This window comes from Platalea leucorodia, assembly GCF_965183815.1.
Source record: "Platalea leucorodia genome assembly, chromosome: 24".
NCBI classification, from domain to species: Eukaryota; Metazoa; Chordata; class Aves; order Pelecaniformes; family Threskiornithidae; genus Platalea; species Platalea leucorodia.
The window spans coordinates 2,221,705-2,234,698 of NC_138846.1; the positions used below are offsets into that span (position 1 = coordinate 2,221,705).

Genomic DNA, 12,994 nt, shown 5'->3' on the forward strand with positions numbered 1-12,994 from the left:
CCCCCAGGGACCCCCCCAGCTCCCCAGAACTCCCCAGGACTCTCTCCTAGCACCCCCAACAACCTCAAGGACCCCCCCCAAGCTCCCCATGGCCACACACCCCCCCCCCTCACCAGCACCCCCAGGTACTGGGGGGACCCCATTTCACACCCACTCCCCCCCCGTAAGGGACCCCAGACCAAACGGGGGGGGGACACTGGAGTAGCTGAACCCCCCCGTACCCCCCAAACCCCCCCAGGAACTCCCCGCAGCCTCGCCGTGTGTGTCCCCCCCCATGAAATCAGCCACACGCCCTCACAGGAGGGGTTTAATTAACATATAATATATTTTAAAAAATAATAATAATAATAAATCATTCTGGCTCCCTCCTGGGCGGGGGGGGAACGCGGGTCCTGGGGCCCCAGGTCCCCCCGCCCGTGGACGGGGCCCCCCCGCGCTCCCCCGCGGGTTTGGGGGGGACGGGGGGCAAAGTTACAAGTGCTTTCTATACGTCCCGCGGGGTCCCCGGCGGCTGGGTAAGGTGGGGGGGTCTGGGGGTACATGTGGGGCGCAGCTGGGGGGGGGGAGAGCGGGATTTCTCCTTAAACATGATGATTAGCCAGGAAAAAAAAAAAGAAAAATAAAAATATAAGCAGCCCCCCCCGCCCCCCGCGGGGGTCTCTACCTACGGGGTTATGTACAGCCGCCCCCGGGGGACGGGAGCCCCCTCTCCGCCGGGGTTTGGGGGTGCCACGGGGCCGGAGAGCGCCTGGCTCGCGTCCCCCCCACCTTCCCGCCGGCTCCGGCGTCCCCCGGCCCCGTTTTACCGGAAAAGAAGCCAGCGGTGGCCTCACCGTTTTACCAGAAAAAAAGTGAAAAAATGGGGGGGGTGAGGGGAAACTGGGGAGGGTCCGGAGGTGGGGGGCGAGGGTCCGCGGGCGGGTGGGTGCTGGCGGAGCCCCCGGCCCTCACTGGAGGCGGTCGGTGCGGAAGGAGTCCTCCACGGCCGGGTCGGTGAGGAGGGCGTAGGGATCGCTCAGCATGTTCAGTCCGTCCAGGGTGAGGGGCTCGATTTTCAGATCCTCCTCCAGCCCCAAGGCCGCCGCGTCCACCTCGAAGCCGGGGACGCCGGCCAGCGCCGTCGCGATCTCCTTGGAGATGCCGGGGGGGGAATCCCCTATTGGGGGGGGGGAGATGGGGGGTTCAGGGCTCAGGACCCCCCATCCGCCATCCCGCGCCCCGCGGGGGGCTGCCGGTGCCCCCTGCCCACCCACCTGTGAGGATGATGTTGGGGATGGGGCCGTGGCGGCTGCAGTTGCTCAGGTTTTGCCGGTTGAGGACGTGGGGGTCGTAGCCCCCCTCGGTTGGGGGGTAGCTCAGGCTCCCCAGCTCCTCGGGGAAGCCGCCGCTGTTGCCGGTGGGGCTTTCCCCCATCCCAAACTGCTCAAACTGCGGGGAGAGGCGGGTTACGGGGACGAAGACCCCTGCTGTCCCTCCCGGTGTCCCCCCGGCGTCCCCCCACCGTCCCCGTCCCGGGAGCACTCACGCTGCCCAAACCGAAGTCGCTCAGGGGCTGTCCCAGCTGCTGCTGCTGCTGCAGGGAGGCGTTAGACTGGTACTGGGGACCGTACGGGCGCTGCGTGGCCCCGCTCGGCGGCACCGCCGGCGGCGGGGGCCGTGCCGGCGGGGCGGGGGGCAATGCCGGCTGCGGGGGGGACTGCACGGGTTGGTGCAGGGTTTTCTGGCTCGGCTGGGACGGCAGGAGCAGGCCGGGCTGGCTGTAGGAGTACGGCGGGAGCCGCTGGTCGGCCGGCAGCTTGCTGGTGTCCAGGGGCACCCCCTGCGGAGAGAGCGGAGAGGAGGGGGGTCAGCCTGCACCCAGCCCGGCGCCCGCCAGGATCCGGCCCCTCTGCTCGGTGCCCCGGTGCCCCCGTCTCCGCCAGCCCCCCGGTGCGTCCCCCAGCACCGGCAGCGGGTTGGGGAGACCACGGCCATCGGGGAGACCCCGAATTTCAGCCCCGCCGGCAGCACCCGGCGCCGAAACCCTGCACCCAGCACCCGCCGCGGGCCAGGCTCCCCCCTCCGGAGCGGGAAACCGGGGCGGGGGAGCCTCGGCTGGGATGCGCCGCGTCCCCCCGGCATCCCTGACCGCGGGGAGGGGTCCGCGGGGTGGGACAGGGGGGGCGAGGGGCTTCCCTGGCATGTGGCTGAGATGAGGATGGAAACGAGACAAGAGAGAAGTCGAAGGAGGAGGAAGACGGAGGCGAGCGCGCGGCGCGGGGCCGGCGCGGGCGATGGACCATGCATACCTGGGTGATGGAGGACAATGTGGGTGACATTGTTGGTGAGAACTGTTTGGGGTGCTGCCTTCTGGAGTCGCCACCCATTGGGAGGGTGAGGGGGCTGAGCGGGACCCGTCGGCGGGGCGAGGTGTTTATGGACGCCTGCACCATGGGGGCGTAGGAAGAGCCGCTCAAGCCGGAGGGCAGGCTGGGGTTGCTGGGGGAGGACTGCATGGGCTGGCTGCGGGGGGACGTGGGGAGGGAGGGATTGCTGAGCGAGGAGGAGAGGGAGGAAGGCAGGGACTGGTTGGAGAGCGAGGAAGGGATGGAGGAACTGCTTTGGGAGGACTGGAGCGAGGGGTTGCTGAGGGAAGACTGGAGCGAGGGGCTTCGCAGGGAGGCCTGGAGGTTGGGATTGCTAAGCGAGGACTGCAGGGACGGGTTACTCAGGGAGCTCTGCATAGGTGAGGTAAGTCCTGTGGGGACAAAAAAGAAGAGACACCACCGTTACCCACGGAATCGCCCCGCGCCCCAGGCTCTCCTCCCCGGGCCGGGCCGGGCTGGGGCTCCCCGTCTGCCCCGGGTGGGATGGAAGGTGACGGAGGCGACCAAAACGATGGAGACAGAGACAGAAACACACACAGCCCGGGAACGGGGCCGGCGGCGGCGCAGGATGCTCCGGCTCGGCAAGCGGAGGGCGCCGGGGCAGGAGCGGCGCGGGCGGCGGGCTCCCCGCCGGGGCCACCATCCCACAGAACCCCGATGCCATTGGACCCCGCAGCTCCCCCCACCCCGCTCCCAGGCTGCGGCATCTCCGTGCCAGGCCGGGATCGCCCGGAGAAGCCGATTTCTGCCACAGCCGGCACTGGGATGCCGGCCAGGGGGTTCCCATCTCCTCCAGCCCCACCGAGCACTCGCTGCAGGCGGCTCCCCGCCACGGGGGACCCTCTCTCGGCTCCCCACGCCAGCCCCGTGTGTCTCGGCGGCTGGTCCAGCCACCCCGGCATGTCGGCTCCGCCGTCTCCCTGCCCGCCGGCAGCGGCGGGCCGGGGCCAGCCCTCACCTGGCGAGTCGTAGCCCGTCCCCAGTCCCATGCCGCCGCTGATGCCCAGGTGCGTCATGGTGTTGGCCAGGTTGCTGGTGCTGTTGCCCCCGCTCAGGCTGGGGTACGCGGTCTCGTCCGGGTCGAGAGGGGTGGGCAGCGGGGAGGGGAAGTGCAGGTTGGTGAGGTCGGGAAGGGAGCCACCCGTGTTGAGGGCCGAGGGGATGAGGGGGACGTTGGCAGGCTGATCCGGGGATGGAAATATGCTGGGGGGAAAGAGAGAGACACGCTCGGCGTGGGAACACCGCTGCCTCCTCCAGCACCCCCCTCCCCAGCAGCCTGGCCCCCTCCCGCCTCCAGCCCCTTTTCCGCAGCCGCCCGTGGGCCCCAGCCCAGGACTTACTGGATCCCAGGGACTTCGCAGGAGCGCGGACGGGCCGAGGATGAGGAGAGCTGCGAAATCAAAGAGGAGGAGTGAAGCGAGGCCGGGATGCTGAACCTGCCAACCCTGGGCCAGCCGGGGTTTGAGGGCAGGAAGGAGGCAGAGCCACCCTGGTGTCGCAACGCCCGGCGGGCAGGAAGCCGGCAGCCGGGGCAGGGGGGCGCAGGGGCGATTTCCTGGCGGTCCTTCCTCCGCACCCACCTTCTTGGTGTCCCAGGGCTTCAGCGAATGCTTGTTGTCGTCGAAGGTCTCTTCGATGGGAGGCACTTGGAAAAGAAACACTGGCGAGGGGGGAGCAGAGGGTCAGCGCGGGGAGAGCAGCACGGCCCACCCGCACCCACCCCGGGGGCACCCACCAGTCATGGGGGGGTTCCAGACCCACCCGCCACAGAGGGGTCCCAGCCACTGCCCCCCGCATCCCACCCGCTGCCCCGACTCTTTGCAGACTGCAAGGAAGGGACACACGGGCGCGGCGGCACGCTGCTGGGCGCGGGCAGGCGCTCACCTTTACTGTCCGCGTCCCCGTCCAGAAAACCTGCAAGAGAGCAGGCGATCGTTAGCGGCAGCGCATGGGGACACGGGGGACATCGGCCAGCACTGCGGAGCGAAGGCAGGAAGGGGGGGCTGCTGCGTGACCCTGCTGCGGAGGGACAGGGCTCCACGCGGTTCCCCCTCCGAGTCCTCGAGGGGTGGAAGGGGCCCGGGGGTCCCGAGGCAGCCGGGTGGAGGTGGGGAGCGGCGGGGTCCCGCTGGGGAAAGCGGGGTGCGGAGGGAGGGGACGCTCACCGCTCCGGCGGCCAGGCGGCGGGGCGCCCTGCGAGGGGCCCAGGTACGCGTCCTGGGGGTTGGGGTTCATCACGCTCGTGTGAAGCGCCGAGTCGGAATTTGTTCTAATTGGAAAAGGAAAGGCAATCGTCAGACGGGCCCGGCCCTCGTCCCCCCACCCCATTTACACCCTGCTGCTGTGACAGCCCCGGCCCCAGGACGGTGGGCGAGAGCAGGGCCAGGGCAGCGGGCAAAAAAGGGGAAGAGCAGGGGGAGGAAGGGAAGCAGAGCATGGGGGTTTCGCTGGAGGAACAACCGTCTCCTTCAAAGCCCTCCGTGCCCGACGCTCGCCATGCCCAGGGCGAGCCCTGGAGGCAGATGCCAAGGGGCTCTGCGGGGACGCTGTCCCCTTCCGCCATCCCCTCCCCACGCGATGCTCTGGCAGGGTCCCTCACCCTGCACTTCCAGACATGCTGGGGCTTGCTCTGGCCCCGTCTCCTCCGAGGGACGGCTCTGCCACCACAGCAAAGGCCCCGGAGCCCTCGCCACCCCTGGCACGGGGGAAGACGGGCTCCCCCGGGGGCCCTGGAGGGGCTGGGGGCAGAGGACCCAGGGATATAACACCCATTGTGTTCCCAATTAGTTGGTCTGAAGCGGATGAGCACAGGGAGGAGCTGGGAAAGGGCTGCTCGAGCTAATGACGCGTCCTGGGACCGCACAAGGGGGATATTGTTCAGCTGCGGCGCAGCTGGGAGGCAGGAAGCTCCCCCCGCCGCCCATGGGACGCAGCCCCCTCCGGCACGGGGCCCAGCCGGGGAGCGATGGGCACCCGTCCGCGGCACCGAGCCCCGGGAGGTGCCGGCACTGCTCCTCGCACGGCCCAAGGGAGACGGAGCGGGGACTGCCATGAGCAGCATCAGCAATGTGCCAGCCCCAAGCCCCAGCTCGCCCTGCCGAGACCCCGCTGTGCCCCAGCCCAGGGAAAGGGACAACCCCAAAGCCACCCCGGCCCCTGCGGGGCAAAGCCACGGCTCTCCAGGGTGGCAAGGGCAGCTCCAAGCCCAGCCACGGGCTCAAACCCCATGGGGAACCCACTGCTCTGTCACCTTGCTGGGCTCCTGAGAGGTGGCCTGATCCCCCAGGGCTGCGCTGGCTCCCGCTCCTTGTGCCGTGCCGGGGTGAAACCAAGCAGCCACGGCAGCGGGCAGAGCTGCATCCTCGCCCTGGGAGCCAGCACCGAGCCAGGGCAGCCCTGGTGGACACCCTGCCCTGCATCCAGGAGCCCCGTGCCCCCAAAAGCAGCTCCTCGGGGAGCTCAGAGCGGCTGCGGGACCACACAGCCCGCGGAGGCACGAGGGCTGCACCAAGGCCCAGGTGCGCAGGGCCACCTCCTCCCCAGGTCCTCCACCCCAGGGCTCCCCCCGTTCAGCAGCCGGGGCAGCCTGGAGACCCCTTCCCTCCTCCTCGGGGATTGGAGTTGTTACAACCAGGGCCGTGCCCACCCTGGGGGTCCTGGGGAAGGGCTGGAGCCCGGCTGAGAGACAGGGAGAGAGAGAAAACGGAATCAAAAATCATTCACCTGTTGAGAGCCGACGGCAGCCTAAACAAATGTCCTTTCTCCATGGGAAAGTTACCCCAGGGCATGGTCCTTTGTAAGGAGAAACAGCAGGGTTACTTGGGGGGCAGAGGGGGGCACAGGGCAGCACTGCCCCACGGGAGGGAGGGCTGGCAGCGGGGAGGCCCAGACACCGCAGCGATGGGCGCTCAGCCTCAGGGACCCAAAACCACGGCCGCTGGCCCAGCCCGCGCAGACCGCAGCCAAGGTTGTTTCAATCTTGAGGTTCCCGTGAAAGCACCCGTTTGGAAGACGGATGAAAGTGCCTGCCGAGCCTGGGACAGGGAATCTGCAGTGGGATTCGCAGCGAGATGCTCCCGGGGATGGCTCCCCACAGCCCGAGGCCCTGCGGGGAGGGCGGCTGCGCTCGCTGCGGGGAGGTTTTGAGACAACCTCTTCTTCTGGGGCAAAAAGCCAAGGCTTTGCCCCGGGAGGTCAGGGAGGACGGCAGAGAGGGCACCCGACGGCTGGGCTGGGACACAGCGGGATGGGGGAAGATGTGCCGGGGACGAGGCCGCGGCCCTCGCACTCTGGACTGACCGGCGCTGTGGCTCATCGCGAGGGACAAAGTGCAAGACACAACATGAACCTCCAGCAGACCCTGGCACAGCGCGGGGCTGCCAGCCGGCACCTGCCGCTGGTGTCCCCGCCGGGCGGGGGAGAACGGGCACACACGGCCCCTTGGGCTCCCGGTGCACCGAGACGGCAGCCGAGCCGGGCACGGACACGGCAGGAGCATCGGCAGCGAGGCTCCCCGGAGAACAGTCCTCGGGCTGGGGAAGGAGAGCTGTGCTGAGCGCAGCACTTCGGAGGAATGGCAGCCTTGAAAATACGGCCCAGGAGCCCCGAGCAACCTCTTAAAGGGCTGAGCCGCGCTGAGCTGAGCCCAAACAGCTCCTGCGCAGAGCCACAGCTCACCGGGACGGACCTCTGTGGGACGGAGCCGATGCTCGGGGCACGCTTGGGCTTGGCCAGCCAGCCCTGTCCTCGCCTGCCCCCGGGGCCAAGAGCCAGAGCACGCAGAGGCTCGGCCGCCCGGTGATTCACTTCGGGCAGGATCCCTCTTCCCACTGCCACGGCGGGCGGATGCCGCCCTGCGTGCCGGAGCTGGCTCTTTTGGGCACGATAAAATCATTCCTCCTTAAAAATTCCCCCCCTCTGTGGGACGGTGCAGGCAGCACCCGAAATCAGGGAGGTGGGAGACCTCCCAGCCCCACTGCCGGCATCTCAGCATTTCTCTCTGCCCCCCCCCAGTCCGGTTTCTCCCCCGCAGACCGGTAAGGGAAGCTGTGTAAACCCTCCCGGGACGGCTGCCCGTTGCGAGGGACTCTCTCGCGCTGGGCTCCTGCCAGCCTGCCTGTTTCCAAACCTCCGGGTGCTCTTTAGCACAGAGCTCCAGCACGCACAGGCTCCAGCGACCTCACAGACACGGGGAGGCAGCGGGCTGGGAACTGGCACCCGGAAAACAAGTGCTGGCAGCCAAAAAAACACGGGGTTTTTACCTCCTCCAGCTGGGCTCGGGCGGAGGCGACAGGTAGGTCGGTCCGTAGGGAGAGCTGTCGATGTGAGAGGCACGTTAAGGGCCAAACGGAGAGCGAGGGGCTGAGCGGCCGGCGTGCAGGCACCTAACGCAACCCCGCAGACAGGCCAGGGCAGCACGCGTTGCTAATGCTCGCTAATCCCAAAGAGACGAGCACGTGGGGCGCTGGGATCGGCGCAGGAGCCCCAGCAGCGGGAGAAAAAGCTGCCTGCCCCCGCCAACGGGGCAGGAGGGAACGGGATAAAGGATATCTGTCGGACATAGCGGCGAAGGGGGGACATCATCCGGCGCGGGTCCCGCTGCACTCGCTCCACCAGGCCGTGGTGCCGGGTGCTGCGCGTGGAATCCAGCGGGGACTGCAAAGGGCTCTGCGAGGAGGAGACACCGGGGTGAGCCCACCGCCCGTCCGCGAGGGAAGGGGCCTCAGGATCAGCCCGCCTCAACTGCCCCATCGCTGGCAGCGCTGCCGGGGGGACGGAGCTGGGGCCAGGCAAGGCGATTAGAGAACCTCCCCTTGTCCCCATCTGTCCCCAACAGCAGCCCATGCCACGGCTCTTCATCCTCCTCCTCCCCGACGCCCACCCCGAGTCCTGACGCAGCTCCTGATCCCCCTCCCCAAGGCACCGAGGGCGGCAGCCGCTGTGCCACGGGGGGTGGCCCCCCCAGACCCTCCCGGGGCAGCCCCCGGCCGGCAGAGCGGGCACTGCTCACCTGGAAGTCGGAGACGCCGCTGCCGATCTGGTTGACGTTGGGCAGGGAGCCGCTGTAGTAGGGTCCCCGGCTGTGCGCCAGCCTCAGCTTCTGTGCCTGCAGCTGGGCCAGGGGAGGGGAGGCAGGTCAGGGGGGGCCAGGGGGCCAGCGGGCACCCTGGGGTGCTGGGGCTCCTCCGAACCGCCCCGTCACACCCGAGACATCCCCGTCCCCATCCCGGCGGGTCATCCCCACGCTCTCCCTCCTGCAGCCCGGCCCCAAGCTTGCCCCACACACGGTATCGAGCCCCTGGGGTGACCCATGGGAGGAGGTGGCCCCCGAGCGAGGCATGTCCAACCCGGTCGGCCTCAGGAACCGCGCAGGAGTGGGCCAGGAGGGCTCGAGGTGGCCGGTACCTCTCTGCTTTGACACCACCGAGTGCGGAGGAGGCCCCGCAAGGGACTTTCCTCCCTCCGTGGGTGCTCTGGTGCAGGAAGGATGCTGAGGCCCTGCTGGGTTTAGCAGCCAGGAGCGGGGAAAGCCACATCTCTCCCGTGGGCTGCAGCACCCACATCCCTGGAGCAGCAGCTGAGCCCAGCCCTGCTCCCCCCCCGAACAGCCGAAGCCTCCGTGCCCACCCGAGCGGGCTCTGGGCTCCCCGGTCACTGGTGGCCAGTGAGTCAGCCCATCCCCTTCGATCCGGAGGTGCTGGGTTTTCCAGCAGGCACCTTGTCCACACCAAAGACAGTCCTGGGGCTGTCGGCAACGCCGCAGCCCAAAAAAAACGGGGGAGATCCCAGCCTGGAGCTGGGACTCCAGTAGGGAGAGCAGGAAGGGCTCGCTGCTCGGCACGGCACGGCACGGCAGCCCACCGGCTCCCGACGCTGCTCAAGGCTGAGGGAAGGAGCCAAGGCAAACCGCAGACGGAAGATAACCGGGTCTGGGCACCCGCCCCCCCGCGCTCGCCGGCGGAGGACAACCCCACAGCAGAGGAGAGCCGGGGTCCCGGCGCAGCGCCAGCACCGAGCCGGCCCCGAAAGCCCCCTCCTGCCCCAGCCCCGCAGCCGAGCCGGGCAGGGGCTTGACCCGCCATGAGCGGCGCAGACTTCCTCATCCCGACAGCAGCAGGAAGGCGTTCTGCTGCCCGCATCCCGGGAAAGGGCCCGGCCCCCATCATCCCCTCCATCATCCCCTCCGGCACAAGGGGATATCCCATTCCGCCCCCTCCGGCATCCCACCGGAGAAGGAGGGTTTCCCCAACCCCAATCCACAGAGCCAAAGCTGAGCGCGCACGAATCCACCTTCCCTTTGGACCCGGGGGGGATCCCTGAGGAGCCCCATGCGCCGGCCAGCACCAGCGCTCGTCGGTCCTGGACGAACCCCGGGGAAAGAGGAGATGAAGTGCAAAAAGCAGCTTGGAAACAGGCTGCAGCTGGGAAACCTGCGACAGCAAATTCCCAAGCTTAAGACTAACGAAATCCAGATCCAGGGGGGGGAAAAAAAAAAAAAAAAAAAAGAAAAACAACCAAAAAAATGGGAGATTTAGTCAACAGCTGGCTGCGCAGGCACTGCAGGATTAGTGCGAGGAGTTGCACTGGGGCTTAAGGTCTTGGGATCCTGCTCTGTTCTCTGAGCCAGGGTCCCTGCGGGAGCCGGCAGAGCCAGACGAGGCCGAAATCAGGCAGCCGCTCGCAAGCGGCCAGAAAAAACTCCAGGAAACACAAAGCAAAGCTTGAGGGGGCTGATGGATCCCCACGGCGGGAGCGGGGCACCCCAGAGCTGGGCAGCAGCCCCCCAGCCGTGCTGAGGGCAGGCAGAAGCTTCTCCCCCAGCGAGGAGCCACGAAACGGAGGCTCCCGTGCGGGGCACAAGCTGCCGGCGCAAGGGCTGCTGCCAGCTCCTTGCCTGTAGCCCTATGGGCAACGATGGAGGGGACCATCGAGGCCAGAAGCCACCTTGGGACCAGCTCCTGTCCCAGGTCGTGCCGCTCTGCGCCTCTCCAGGGCTGCCGGTCCCACGTGTGGGGAACAAACTCCCGGAGGAAGCGTCCTGGGGCAGGGATTAGCGGGGAGGACAGTCCTGCTGCCTCTCCCCCCGGCTTTGCTGCACATTAACCAGCTGTTTACTGTGCAAACACGGTGCGGGAGGCTCCAGCCCACTCCCAAACTCACCGGCGATGCGCAGGTCGCTGCTCCCGCCTGCCATCCCGGCGAGAGAGGGGACAAAACCTCCGGAGAGATGTCCCCCGCTCAGGAGCCCTGCCTGCCCGCCGGGGACGGGGCTGCTCTCGGCTCGGCGCGGAGAGCCGCACGTCGCTCCCTTGGGATCGGCTGGACCCTATCCCCGTCACCCTCCCAGCGACAGCCTCGGCTCCGTGGATGTCAGGGCACCGCTGCCTCGCCAGACCCGGGGTGCCGGCGGGGCTCTCCAACCCAAACACCCCCTTTTTTAAAGGCCTGATGGATTTTGCTCCCCTCTTCTCGCAGTCCTGCCGACCCCAAGCGCAGGGGGACACAGGAGCCTCCCCGGCACCGGTCCCTGTCACCTGGAAGAGCCTCTCGGGGTCTCCGGCTCCCTCAGCTCCGCACTCCTCTCCCCTTGCTCATCCAGGCCGTATCTCTGCCGGGAAGGACGGCGCTGGCTGCCGGACCCCGCGGCTGCCGGCACAGCGACCCGCGGCACTGCAGAACCCCATCGCCGGGGTTGGCACCAACCCACCTCTCCGGGAGCTGAAATCTGGCCAAACCCCGATCTTGGCAAACGGCCGCACAATCCCCGCCGACTCCTCGGGGCCGACACAGAGCAAAACGCAAACCGGAGCCGACTTCTCCTCTCGACGGCTTCCCCCACCTGGGAAACCACGCTCCCGGAGACGCTCCGCGGCGTTCCCGGCCTCCCCGCTCCGCCACCAGCCCCCGGCACCCCAGGGCAGCCCTCCTGCCACCAAGGTCCCTCTGAGAAGCCCTCGGCCGAGCGGGGCAGTTTTGCCGGCTCAGATCTGACGCACTCATCCACACTCCCAACGCTGCCTTTTCTCAGGCTCCGGCCGAGCTAAATTTAAGCGTCTCCAGGGATGAAGCATCCGTCGCTTCCCGCGGGAGCCGGCTACGTCGGATCAACCCAGCCCTCCTGAGGGTCCCCGGTGCTCAGGGACAGCCCCCCCGAGCCGCGGGGCCGGTGGAGGATCGCCCGGTAAAGGTGACGCAGGGCTGCAACACGGTGGGAGCCCGTCCCAGAGGCGTGGGCACGGGGATCGGCTCCTCGCCCCCGCGGCAAGAACCGGCGAGAACCCCGGCGAACCCTCAGGTGCCGCAGGCGGCGAGTCGCTTTTTCCACCCGGTCGCCGGGCCGTACGCTCGGAAGCGGAGGAGGCGTACGGCGCGCGCCGGGACCCACGCACGGCGGCCACGGGCCGGCGCGAGCCACGTGCGAACCCTCGCCGTGAAACCCGCGGCCAAAGAAATAAAAAATAAATACATCAAAACAAACCCGGGGGAAGGAGAAGCGGGGCGCAGGCGGGAGAGGGGGCGTTCCTCTGGGGGGCGGGGGCCCTTCCCAGCCCCCCGCACGACGCCAAATGCAGGACCCCCGCCCCCCCGAGCCTCGGGTGACGCCCCCCTCCTCTGCACCCCCAAACCCCTTCGGGCACCCACCTGAGCCCCCCCCCCATTCCCTCTGCACCCCCTGACCCCCCCTCCCCACCCTGCATCCCCAGCCGAGCCCCCGGCCCCCCGCTACCCCACCGCCCCCCCCCCCCCGCACCCCTGAACCCCGCGCCCCCCCAGCCCCCGGCCCCCTGCACCCCCCCCCCGGCCTGCACTCAGCCCCCGGCGCCCCCGGGACCCTCACGACCCCCCCGGCCCCTCACACGACCCCCGGGCCCCCCCGGCCCCCGGGCCCCCTCACGGCTCCCGGGCCCGTCGCGCATCCGGAGGCCGCGGCGGCGGCGCTGCTCACCCGGGTGGAGCAGATCTCCATCATCACCTCCTCGAAGGCCGCCGTCTCCTCCGCCTGCCGCTGCTTCTGCAGGGCGATTTTCTCACTGAACTTCCGCGGGTTAGAAGCACCGGTACCGGTTGAAGAACCAGCACCGGGCCCGGGCCCGGCCCCCGCGCCCGCCGCCGCCATCTTCCCTGCTCCGGCCGCTCCGGCCGCCGCCGCCGCCGCCGCCGCAGCGCGGGGCAGGCTGGGACCTGGAGTCCGCGGGCCGAGGGCCGCCGCTGGGCCGCGGGCGCGCGGGGGACTACAATTCCCAGCGGCCCCCGCGGCGCGCCCGCAGGGGCCGCTGGGAAACGGAGTCCGCGGAGTCCCCCGAGGCGGGGCGCCCCCGCGGGGCGCGGAGGGCGGGCCCGACTACAACTCCCGGCGTGCACCGGGGTGGGCGGAGCCGGGGGCGGGGCGAGGGGGCGACGCTGCATGGGGTCAGCGCTGGGGGGGGGGGACACAGCAGGGCCGCCCCCCCCGTGGCTGGGAACAGCGCAGAGCCCCCCTGCCCCCCAAAACTGGAGGGGCCTGGACCCCCCCCAGCCCGTATAGGCCCGGGGGGGCACTGTGACCCCCCTCCAGGCACTGTGACCCCCTCCCGGGCACTGTGACCCCCCCCCCAAAATTGCAGCCCCCCCCCCGCCCCATCCCAGGC

General features: G+C 69.3%; 1 protein-coding gene across 2 annotated transcripts; it reads right to left on the bottom strand.

Annotated features, from left to right (window-relative positions):
• Positions 1-315: 315 nt before the first annotated feature.
• Positions 316-12,512, bottom strand: CRTC2 (CREB regulated transcription coactivator 2). 2 transcript variants are annotated; one of them, XM_082333277.1, is made up of 14 exons: positions 12,313-12,512; positions 8,377-8,478; positions 7,915-8,033; positions 7,628-7,687; positions 6,090-6,158; positions 4,532-4,635; positions 4,251-4,280; positions 3,947-4,026; positions 3,707-3,756; positions 3,325-3,569; positions 2,289-2,737; positions 1,526-1,819; positions 1,254-1,428; positions 316-1,156 (listed from the first exon to the last, which is right to left on the bottom strand). In XM_082333277.1, exons 1-14 carry the CDS (start codon positions 12,481-12,483, stop codon positions 948-950), a joined length of 2,157 nt encoding a protein of 718 aa, XP_082189403.1. In that variant the 5' UTR covers positions 12,484-12,512; the 3' UTR covers positions 316-947. The 2 variants fall into 2 exon arrangements, with proteins under 2 accessions (XP_082189403.1, XP_082189404.1); XM_082333278.1 differs by lacking the exon at positions 6,090-6,158.
• Positions 12,513-12,994: the final 482 nt, after the last annotated feature.

Excerpts from the sequence above, each read along its gene's own strand:
- CRTC2 (XM_082333277.1), bottom strand. The coding sequence starts at position 12,483 with ATGGCGGCGGCGGGCGCGGGGGCCGGGCCCGGGCCCGGTGCTGGTTCT. Across the intron at positions 1,429-1,525 it reads GCGACTTCGGTTTGGGCAGC|TTTGAGCAGTTTGGGATGGG; the intron begins GTGAGTGCTCCC and ends CTCTCCCCGCAG. Across the intron at positions 1,157-1,253 it reads CCCCAACATCATCCTCACAG|GGGATTCCCCCCCCGGCATC; the intron begins GTGGGTGGGCAG and ends CCCCCCCAATAG.